The sequence below is a fragment of the Anser anser genome (assembly GCF_964211835.1).
Source record: "Anser anser genome assembly, chromosome: 11".
Lineage (NCBI taxonomy): Eukaryota > Metazoa > Chordata > Aves > Anseriformes > Anatidae > Anser > Anser anser.
This window is the reverse complement of record NC_139732.1, coordinates 4,063,005-4,075,000: the sequence shown is the minus strand read 5'-3', so window position 1 is coordinate 4,075,000 and position 11,996 is coordinate 4,063,005. Positions and strand designations below refer to the sequence as shown.

Sequence of the window (11,996 nt, the reverse complement as noted above, 5' to 3'; positions counted from 1 at the left end):
ATAAGGAACTGGCTGATTTCTGTGCTAGCTGAAGTGGTGCTTGACAAGTGAGACTCAGGCAAAGTTGGAGGAAGAAGTGCTTCCACAGTCTGCAAATAGCATCATCCGCTGGACGTTTTGAGAAGGAGCAGGAGTTGGGGATTTGCAGATGGCCAAGTGGGGCAGTTGGCCGTTATGCTTTTCTGGAATAAATCAGTGGGAGTCTGACTGAAGGGGGCATCTCTGCTCAGATAGATACGGTTGCAAAGCAGAAAATGTAACTCTCTGGGAAATGCAGGCATTGTAGTAACACGCTACCAGTGTTACTCCAGCAGGATACTGGCGATGCTACTCAACCTTTCCGTAGCTTTTCATTGTATCCTAAAATTTCACCAGTGTTGCTCTCTGAAAACACCTTAATTTTTGCTAAAAATGTCTAAGTGGGAAGTGTGTATTTTCTCTGTTAGTACTGATCTTTACTGAGATTGCAGGAGACATAGCTAAAATAACAATTTACTGATTATTTTGAGGCAGGCTGGGCTTTTATCAGCCTGGGGATCATTTTTGTACATAGGGAAATGGGCTGTAGCTCTGACGAGGACAAAAACAAGTATCCCAAGCATCTCATTAGTGTATTACTGACTCTCCATTTGACTGGATTTTAATGTTTCCCTTTTTTGGTGAGTGTATGAAGTTACTGGTAGTGCTTTGTAGTAACAGTGAATGAGCACAGTGTGTATTGGAGCAGCAAGTGGTTATCCTCTGTTGTCTTTGAGCTCTGACCTGGTTTCCTAACTGGCAGAATTTTTGTCAGAATTAGAAGGGAAAAGCACTGGTGTGCTGAAGCGCAGTCATTCAGGAAGCCATGTGGTTACCTTGGTGGTCAAGTCAGTGGTTAATGCTGAAGGAGAACAGAAAGAAATTGGGAGGGCACAACCTCAAAATCAAGTTGAAATAGATTGTTAAATAATCCTTCCAAATTTTATTTATGAGTTTTGTAATAATATTTGTAATAATATTTATTAGTTTTGTAACTAGTTGAAATCCTCACAAGCCACTCTGATTGTTTAGATTCCCTCAATTTATATTTAAATCTTAATGAAATACATTTCAACCTTTTCTTAACGACACAGTGAAAAAGGCTATCCAGTGGAACAGTAGGGGACACACTTTCCAACATAACTTACAGTCACCTGTTTGCTGCTTAATGTTGCTACTGCATTTGTATTTATCTCAGGATTAAAGTACAAAATGACATATTTGAATAAGGATATCTTTAAAACGTGAGTTCTTAAAAAAGGCCACAAAATTGGTTAATAAAAAGAGATTTTTAAGCTTTAACCGTGTTGAATAATGAAGAAATTGTATTACTATTGGCTAGATGCAAAAAGCAGTGTTTCATAAAGACCCATAGGGAGACGATGTTGGGTGTTTGTGGCAGTGACAGAAGGGGAAGGGTCTCCCCTCATTTTTGGAGGTGCAGGACCTGCGCTGGGCGTGCTGATGGGCAGGGATGGGGGATGCCCCCCTAAACCTGTCTGGGACCACACAGGGAGCAGGCTGTGCCCCAGCACCAAGGGGGATTCAAGAAGCAGTGCTGTCCTTCAGACAGACAGCACTAAAGCATTAGTGTTTCAGGTTGTTTGTTCCCTATGTGCTAGACAGTATGCAAGCAGGAAAAAGTATTCCCCATCCTCAGTGCTGCATGCACCATTTGTTCAGGTAGCAAAGCTTTTAAGTGCCAGCAAAACTTGTCTGTGACTACTCACAAGCGTACATCTCAGGTCACCTCTGAAATTTTAAGGTGGGTTTTATGTATTATTTTTGAAAGACAGGCTTTTGTACAGTTTTGAAAGTGGATCTTTTTCACCAAAACAAATAATTTGTACTGACTAGATTTTGGTCAGATTTTCCAGATTACTCTGGAGATCATTTTTAATGATCGTCATTATATTTTTTTTTAAAAAAGGGGGTAGAAACCCAAACCAAAAGATAGTGCTCTTTATATATATATGTTTTTGTCCAAAATGAGCTAAAGTACAAACTAGGTTTGTTTTTACAGTTAATAAAATGTGCTATTAATGGGACAGTGAGCAAATGTCACATTCACATGCTGTTATGTATCAGGTCAAATCAGTCCACTGTTTGGCAGGTAAAAAGAACAAAAACAAAACCAAGAAACCCACCAACAATATCATAAAAATGTCATAGGATCAGTGTCTCCTGCTTCCTAAACAAACATCTCTGCTTTGCCCTGGTATTTCTGTAACATCCGGAGACTGTTATCCTCTGATGGTGCTCTGGTTCATTGACAGTTTCACATAAACAGTTAAACAGTAATTTGGAATGGAAAATTTTCTAAATTCCTTAATTTCTTTGTGCTTTTTATTTTTTTTTATTTTTTATTTTTTGGAATTGTATTAGTAATTACATCTTCTTTCTTTTTATTTATTTTTTTATACAGGGAAATACAGAACAGCTCACAAACCTCATTCAAAGCCAAAAGTATCAAATGCTTTTGAGGTAGATTTTGCAACAAATGGAAGTGACATGAAATCAATGGGCCGTTTTCAGTCGGAGGAGGAACTGTGGGCCCGCTTAGAAGAGCTTGAGAGACAAGAAGAGATATTTGGTGAACTTGACAGGTGTAGTGGTGCTATAATACATTCAGGTTTGGAGTTCAGGAAGCTGTTGGGTGTGTTTCTGTTTGTACACAGAGGATCTGATAGTAAGTGAAACCAGGTGACTAGATAGATGCAGTTGAAATTGTAATATGTGAAAGAAGGGTGGAACATAAACAAAGCATGCACTGCAAAGCTAAAGGTGCCAAAATCTGCCTCTCTGCTACTGTTGCAATCCAGCATTATAGGATTTTTTTCTTTGAGATGGTAGAAGTGGGGGAAGTAAAATCCATTTCCTGCAGGCTAAGAAAACCCTTCATTTACAATGTCGGAGTTACCCATTTAATGTTTAATGACATGCTCAGATCTATTCTCATCCTAAAGCAATACATATGTCATTAGCCAGGATGTCACATTTTTGGTATTTCCAGTTGATATGGAAAGGATATGGACATTCATCCCAAGTATGAAAAAGGTTCCACAGTCTGGCTAAAAATGATTCTTCACCTGAGTAAAGAAAAATATAGGCTTGTTCATTATTTGTGTGCTAGTGTCTCTCAGGAGTATGAATTGGCTTGTTTGGTTCACGGAGATATTTCTCATTTCATAGAATGCCTGATACAGTTGAGACAAATGGAGAAGATACAACCTCTTCTGAAGAGGAGAAAGAGGATAAGAAGATGGATCTGAATGGGACGTACAGAGCAGAAGACTGTATTACTCAGGGCAACTTCCAGAAAGAAGTAACAAATTCAGACTTGTATGGTGGCCAAGTTAATGGCTCTACTTATTATCACAGTGATGATGAAGATGACATAGATGTTGGAGATAGCTCTATTCCAACTATTTTTTTCTCTCATACTGTTGAACCTAAAAGGGTTTGTACATTTACTGACATGTTTCTGTCAAGAGATTGCATAAAACATATATACCGTATACTTTATCTAAAATAGCATGTTTTAGATCATGTAGATATTGTAGAGAGCTAAATATAGATGAAATTTATTTACACTTTTTGAAAGGCTTGAAACCTACCATTTAAATACTGCAGTTTTAAGTGCGGTATTAGAAATGATCTTCAGATGTATACCTTGCTATACTGGTTTCAGGCAGTTCCAAAATGTAGTATCCTGTCTCTGAGTTTTTAAAATGACTTTACTTAACATGAAATTGACTGTTGAACAGCACAAGCAGATAGTCATAGGCTATATGCAAAATCTATGCACATTAGTGCAAAGAAATTCACCAGCCAAGTGCAAATGGTAAAGAATAAACAGTTCACACTATGAATGTTACTGTTCATACATATATTTAACTCATCTACGCTTCGTAGTCCTCAGCTGCTTGGATAGGAGAATGTCAGAATTCAGCTGATCTGAGTGATTGTTGGTTTTATGGTCTAGACCATCATTTGTGTTCAATTTTCAGGTAAGAATAAACACAGGAAAAAATACTACTTTGAAATTCAGTGAGAAGAAAGAAGAAGCCAAGCGTAAAAGGAAGAACAGCAATGGCAACGGCCATGCGACTCCAGAACTGCCTAATATCAAAACCCCAGCAGACATTTACCGGTGTGTAATTTACGGCATTGGCACGTGAGCTTTCTTCATAGCAGACCTTCTCTTTTTATTTGTGTTCACCTACAGCATGAAAACGAGCTTACTGTTTCCTGAAAGAAACAGATGGAACTGAATTTACTACTTATGAGTGAAAGTTTGTGGCTTCTGCATGGTTGTCATACTTCCATATCCATAAAACATTTCTTAGCTTAAATTTTCTTTTCCAGCTACCAGTTCATCGTTTATTCACTTTTTCAGAGCTTCTGAAATTTACCTCAGTTTGCTAGTAACTATCATCTGCATAAAGTAATACAGCAATTTGTTATATGTTGTCATTAATGTCTTGTCAATTCACTTCTGTGTTTATTTTCAAACATAACTGACCAGATCTATCACTTCCAGTGCTCCTCCTTTCCCACTTGATAATTGCTCTGGTTTTAGTCTCATCTTTTCAGTATCTTCAGACCATACTCAGGTCTCCTGTTTGCATAGTTTCTCTTGCGTTTTTTCTGCCTAACTTGAGTCCATTGCTGTCTCTCTTCTCTGTTAAAAGAAGTGCTCACCTGCAGAATACCTGCAGTCATAGAGCTCCACAAATAACATTGTACTTAGGCTGTAAAAATGCTAAACAGGTTAAGGGAGAGTTAAGTATTTGGATTTGTAAAGATGAACATAGACACCTATTAGGTTGGCTGATTAAGTGTCTATGAAAATCACTGCATTTGTGTGTCGGTGTATTCAGGCACCTAAATATCTTAAAAAAGAAAAAAAAAGTGGCACAAAGTGTAAGAAGTTAAAAACCCATCCTGCAATTACAGTTGCTGGCGCTAATGATAAGGTAGAGGATTATTTCTTCGTGGTCTCCCTGAGCTTTGCAAAGGAACTGTATCTTGCATAGATTCACGAGTGTTCCCAAGAGAGTGTGATGAATAAAGCTGTTAAGAAACGAGTAACACCCTTAAAATTCATCCAGTCATTGGGAGCCTCCTTTATGAGCTTAATAAAATTGTCTCTGTCTTCTAATTCCACTCGTTCTGCTCCACCCACCCTTGACTTCTTCAAGTCATGGAGATGGAGTATAAACTGTAGGAAGAAGCCTCTTTATCAGTTACAGTTTGTTAATACTTGAAAAGTGTCTTCATGTTGATCTGATCTTAAAAGCTGATTTTTTGTTTTTTTTTTTAACGAAAGAAGATGATATGGCACTTGCCAGGAAAAGCTTCATCCATTCCACGTGCAAGAGAATGTTTGAAGTATTTGTTTCTATTTTCTACATTTGACAAAGACTTCATTCTAGAAAACTGTCGTTCTGACCTTCTGCTTCTCTTTATAAAAACAACCCTGAAAATTGCTTAGTTTACCTTTTTTTCCAGCTTTTCGTAACCCGCACTGGTCTGTTTTCTGTAACACTTTTCAAAGAGCTATATGTTTTCTGCTGAAAGAGTATGCTCGAATAATGGGCGTAACAGTGTTTGCTCTGCAGAATTGATTCTTGTATGTTGGTAAATAAAAAGCCTCCAAAGGTACAGTATTGTAATTCTACAGTGAAAAAGTTGGAAAAGCACATCATAATTAATTTGTACGAAAGACAAAGCAAGATCGCTGTAAATTTGTCATCTGATCCTGAAATGGTTTATTAAAGCTAACATTTTCCTTTATAGAGTCTTTGTTGATGTTGTGAATGGAGAATATGTCCCTCGTAAATCAATTTTGAAGTCTCGAAGCAGAGAGAATAGTGTTTGTAGCGATACCAGTGAGAACAGCGCTGCTGAGTTTGATGACAGACGAGGAGTTCAGAGGAGTATTAGCTGTGATGAAGCTACTCAGAGTGACAACAGCGAAGGCATACTGGAGGAAGAGGAGGAAGAGGGGCAGCAGCTACCAAAAAAGCTTCCTCCCTCTTCAGGGACAACTGAGGTACACTTTTTAATTAATTATTGATTGTTGGCAGGGATAAAAATGAAAAATCCAACGAACGTAGTGGCTTATGCCATCAGTTTCTTTGATTTCTTTAAAATGATATTCTAACTCCTTCCTACTTTTGCTTCAGAAGGACATAATTAGGTGACAAGTTTCTGTCATACATGTCCTAGGAGCAGAGGGAAGCAAACAAGGAAGTTGCCTTTCCCTGACCTCACTCTCCCGTAGAGATCCAACAAAGTAGTTACATGCTGGTGGGCCTGTGACTGGGCCATCCTGAAAATTCCTCTGCAGGGTGTACAGCAGGATTAAAAAAAAGTAAAACCTCTACTGCACAGTTGATGAGAGGGAAGGATAGATTCCCTGTAACCTCCGTTCTGTCAGTATTCTGGGGCACAGATACTAGAGAGGTAGTGTCCAGGCATTGTTTTGAAGTTTGAAAACACACAAATACTAGCCAAATGTCTGTTTGGATTTGCCAAAGACAGAGGAATTACGCAGCGGTAGGAAGCGTTACACTTCTGCTCGTCCTGTTCCAGACTAGGGCCAGTGGTGATCCCAAACATGCATTTTCCTGCTTTTGGAAAGTTCAGGAAACTTTCCTGAAAAGGAAAGTAAAGGAAAGAGACTGTACCACAAAAGGGGAAATGTACAGTTGCACAGCGACTGGAAGAATTAAGCAAAAATTAAATGTAGCCGCTGCCCTGAAATTTGTGACGTAGAATATTCTTGACTTTTATTTTGTAAGAACTTAGACTAACGTTTTCAAGCTACAGTGAATTTTCTGTAGTTCCCAGTGCAATGGGAACTTCACTGAAAATACCTTTTTGAGAAAAAATATTTTTGACAAGAAGTGAATTCCTCATGAAAGCTATTGTTTATTTTTCATATGAACAGCTACAGATGAATACAAGTGGGATGGAAAGATTCATAGTGGAAGATCTATCTGTAGAGTTAGCACCTCACACTGCAAATTCTGTGGACTACGTTTTTGTAAAACATCTACATACCCATTAGGTGTTACATTGTAGTCCATGTTCTGAATTACAGCATGATTATTCTCTAGGATATACTGTATTTTCTAAGTAACTGAAGTAGAGTGAATAAAACACTCCTGTTAAAGACCTGCCTTCCTAAGTGCTGTTGAACTTTTGGTTGTTTTTGTGGGTGTTTGAAATACGTTATTTCTTCATTACCATTTGCCATGCACTAAGTTTTTTTTTCTTTTTGTTTCTAATTTTACCATGATCCTCTTAGGTTGCATTTTGCTTACTGTTTTTGAAAATGAGTATGTTGTTAGAACAACACGGTTGTGTACAGGCATGGCTTTTAGGCATAGTTCGGCTACTGGAGCAGAAAACCAACAAAAAAGCTGCTCTTTTGCAGGTCCTGCAAGAAAAGAATGGCTTTTTTGTTTTGCTTTGTTTTTCTTGGTAACTGAGTTATGAATAAGCAAAACTAAGCATAGTTAATAAATCTGGTGTGCATTCTTTCGTGCCCAGTGTGATATCAAACCTTGGATGTAAACTGTTTCCCCTTGTCCTCATGCAGTCTGAATTCTGTGTTTTCCGTACATAATATGGTGATTTGTTCTAAAATATGTTTATGAAAAGTAATTCTGAGTTACTTTTTTCAGATGTTTTCCAAGAGTTATGGCTGTTTCTTAGTTAAGTAAAAGAAGGATTAAGTCATATAATCGGCTGCATATAAATTATCATTTTTAAACGTTAAATGTTTATTGGACCTTTTATAGACAGAAATAGTTGGAAACAAGTTTGCTATTCTCTTAAATATAAATTGCTTTGACCATTTTTTGATCATATTTGGTAAGGAGAAAGAACAAACAAAATACGTGCTTGCCAATTTGTATGCGGTGTGTCAGCTTGATGCAATTAGAAGATATTAAGTCATAAAATATGACGTATGATGGAAATGCTGACATACTCTAACTTTGCAAAATCTCTTAATTTGTTATCCAAAATGAAACTATATATTACATCAGCTGTTTTATTTCTTGAGCACGTGTCAGTGAGGAAGAAAATTTTTAGATCATTTGTGCAGTGGGATTAAGTAGTACTTTTAAGACATTGTCTTTCATTCAGTTGTCTTTGAACAAGCTATATTTTGAGGTTAATTACAATTTGGTTACTTATGCAAGGAACAGTCATTGATTTAAAGATATTTCTTTACTTATGATTAAAAGAAATAACAGTCCTAATCAGGCTAATATAAGGTAATGACCTTATGGGCATAGCTTCACATTTGCATTTTATTAGCTCATTTTGAGTATTCTTTTCTGTTGTAGGCATTTTCTGGAACTGTTATAGAAAAGGAGCCTTTATCTCCCTCCTTAATACCACACACAGTCATTGCTCACCCTGTCCTGCCCACCATTCTGGAGCGAAAGTCAGAGGAAATTTTGTCTGAAGGGTCAGAAGAAACTACAAAGAGGATTTCAAAATTCAAAGCTGCCAGAATGCAACAGACTAACTAGGTCTTGCCTAGACTGCTGAAGTTTGAGTATTAATGCCTAGTTTCACATTTGTTGAGATTATGTAAAGCTATATGCATTACACCTAGGTAGTTAAAAGGATGTCCTATGTTGATTTGGCATTGTTTATCTTTCAAACTTCTGTTGGCAACATATAAAAAAATTTCAGTGTTTGAACACTTGAGTATTCATCTTTTTCTTTTTTGTTGATTTCCCTGTATGCTGTCAGCACCTTTGTGTATGTTTGCCTTATGATAGCAGCACTTGGGTTATTTTTCAAAAATGTTCCTTACATACATTGTTTTTGTGTTTAAACCTAAATACAGGCAGTTTTGTGCCAGCTGTGATGTTCTGCATACCATATGGACCATTTTAAGGAAACTTTACACATTTCAAATAGATCCAACAATTATATTGCATTACTTGCTTTAGCATTTTAAGACACACTTGTATTTCCATTGTTGTAGATTTTGCAACTAGGTGTCTGCTAAAAGTTTTTTTCCTTCTATCAAACCTCTCTGATATCTCACTGTACAGATCTATAAAATGCTGGGTTCATGTACATTGCAGGGAAGTTTCTTTGATGGAAAAGGGTATTTTGTAAAATTAAATTTTCAGTAAAAAAGCTGTGAAAGTTGCGTGTTTTCTGTTGTTTTACTGCTAATTTGGAAACAGCATGGAGAGGTTTTTATTTTGAACTTAGGTTTCTGACTTGGAGTGTTTACTACCACGTGGACATAAAAGCAGTCCCTTCTCTTCTGCTATTGTGTTTTAACCTCCCATTAATGAATGTCCATGAAAATTGAATGCTCTTAAGGAGGGAAGCATAAGCGTGGACTATGATTACAAAACCTCCAAATTCTTTTGTATGCACAGAAAACATTGTAATTGTCTTGGGAATGCCCAGAGGGAGTCAGCACTAAGGAAAAATGTCTCAGTGCTTCAACTTTATTTCAAAATGTGACAGTGCTGCACCAGTTAGGGTACAATTTTGTGCCCAGTTTTCTTGACTGAGAGCAGTCCTGGCTGTAGGAATTCATTCCTGCCTTCCTGCCATCCCATCCTTTCTGCTGACACAACTTTTCTTGGGGCCACCCCTTGAATGATAGATAATAGGCAGCAGAGCCGGGTTTCAAAAACAAACTACTGGTTTTGTTGTTGTTGTTGCTGTTGTTTCAATAGTTGTGCATGTTTTTTTGAACTTAGCAAGTTGCCTAATCTTTCTCAGCATGTTTGTGTCAGCACAGTGAGTGGGGCGGTGTGTTGAGCAAGGACCAGGGGAAAACATTGGCAGAGGGTGTGGGAGTTGGATAAACTTCCAATAACGCTACAAGCTGACATCATTGAACTGAAGTCTAAAAAAGTGAGACAGAAAGGCATGCAAGGTAGAAGGATTTGCTTTTGCTGCAGCTCTGGGACTTTGCCAGCATGCAGCCAGGGAGTCCACAGCATCTGCCTGCCCTCTGTATCCATGAGCAGGACATCAGCTGATGTTGCTCCTCACCTTCTCCTGAAATAACCGAGCCTTACACTTGCAGTCTCCTACTCGGATCACCGTGGGAGAAGCGGTGGCTATGGAGAGGCACCGATCGCTCCCAGCCCTCGCCCACCAAAAGTCAGGGGCTGCATTTTCCCTGGGGTGCAGGAGCAAATTGTGCCTTGCTGTGGGAGGCACTGCTGCAGAAGGTGTGCAGCTGCCCCTGCCGGCTCCTGGGGCTTGCCTGGCGGGAGGGGGTGACCGCAGTTTTAGGCAGATCCTGAGAATCACAGTGAAAGTGTTAATGATTAACTTGATTCATGCTCAAATTTTTTTTTTTTTTTAGGCATATTGCATTAGTACTAAAATAAGCCATCAATGCCAGTCCACCCTCTATTCACGGCTAAATATTTAAAGGAGGTTATTTATAGCTTCTTTAATGAATTCTTGGCTAAACAAAATGAAATTATGTCCTAGAAAAGTAGAAGCTATTTTGTAACCAGAACAGTGCAACTGTAAAATATAGTGCCATGAATATGTATTTTAAATAACAAGGGGTTGAGATCCAAGACTAGCAGACATGGGTAATTAGAGTGAAAAGGAGAGAAAGAAAGAGGAAAGAAAAAAAAAAAAGGCAACTTTAAAAAGATTTATTTAGATATCTTCTGAAATGCTTCCCACTTCTAGTTACTTGAACAAAACCAAATGCCCCTTGTCACCGTAGATCAGTTTCAAATCAAAATTAATTCTTTGCTTGTTTTCCTTTTTTTCCCTCCTCTTTTTCACATCCCTGCTCACGGGAAAAAGTAGGATGAATGCACCTTGGGTTTTAATGAATTATGGCTTTGGTTCAGGGAAGCATCCTTACTCAGGAATGCACTTTGGCATGTGCTCATGTCTCAAAGATTTTGCAGAGATGAATGGATTTAACCACATGCTTAAAACTAAGCACAAGTGTTCTCCCTAATAGAGAGCCTGAATGTGTCTATGCCCTTTTGCAGTACATTTAATTGTCCGAGGGTTTGTGGGCTGGAATGATCCTTCATCTCACGTCTTTTCACTTGGACTTTACCATTATATTCACTGTGTGGTGCCTATAGGAAGAAATAGCTAGAGGATTTCTAGAAAATGTTCACAAATGCTAATCAAAAAAAATAATGTGGGTAAAAATCTTTGAAAGCGGGTAAAAATCCAGAGAGAGGAAAAAAAGATGACATGAAGGCCCACCTTGATGAGGACTGAAAATCTGCTGTTTGTGCCACACAGAAGCCAACAAGTGAATGCAGGTGGCCACCAACGCGTGGAGGATGTAAGCCGTCTTAAACATGGTGCCCAAAATTTGAGGCGCCAAAGATTCTTGGTAGTAAATGAGTATCTGTAGGAGTGTCTTTTTCCCCCAGTGCTGAAGTTAGAGATTTTTTTCACTTCAATAATAATAAGGGTATAGTTGAATTGATTTCTGAATGCCCTTGCTGGCTTTCCCAGCTGCAGGAAGGGCTCCTGGTGTGCTGTGTCTGCAGTGCTGCCCAGGCTCCTGGCACAGGGAGGAGGAAAGGGGCTTGGTGTCTTCCCGGTGTTCCTGAGAGGACTGGCATGACTGTGGTGGGCAGGACAGAGGCGAGGTGTTGGTGCTGGGGCTGTGGTGCCTGCAGGCACTGACCCATCCCCACCATGCCCTGCGCAGCCCTTCCAGAAGCCCTGATTGCATCAGTTATGCACCGCAAATCACCTGCTCTGCTTTCACCCCTGGTTAGGAGGCAAGCTTGTCTCCCAGTCTTCTTTAGCCTGCCCCAAGCACATTGGGCACCTGCCTCTGCATAGGGAAGGGCTCGTGTGGGGCCGTTCCCCTGGAGCAGAGGCTGGAAGAAGGTGGAGGTGAAGGAAGGGACCAGCAGGGCCACCGGCATCATTGCAAACATAGAGGTAAGCTGGCTTTATGTCTTCTCCCT

General features: G+C 39.0%; 1 protein-coding gene across 1 annotated transcript in view; it reads left to right on the top strand.

Moving 5' to 3' along the window:
- URI1 (URI1 prefoldin like chaperone) overlaps positions 1–11,036 on the top strand; it is a 44,433-nt gene extending 33,397 nt beyond the window's left edge. Inside the window, 5 exon segments of the mRNA XM_083852170.1 lie at positions 2,444–2,624; positions 3,211–3,478; positions 4,029–4,171; positions 5,821–6,076; positions 8,385–11,036. Of these exon segments, the coding sequence (XP_083708296.1) occupies positions 2,444–2,624; positions 3,211–3,478; positions 4,029–4,171; positions 5,821–6,076; positions 8,385–8,573 (1,037 nt within the window). The 3' untranslated portion in view covers positions 8,574–11,036.
- Positions 11,037–11,996: the final 960 nt, after the last annotated feature.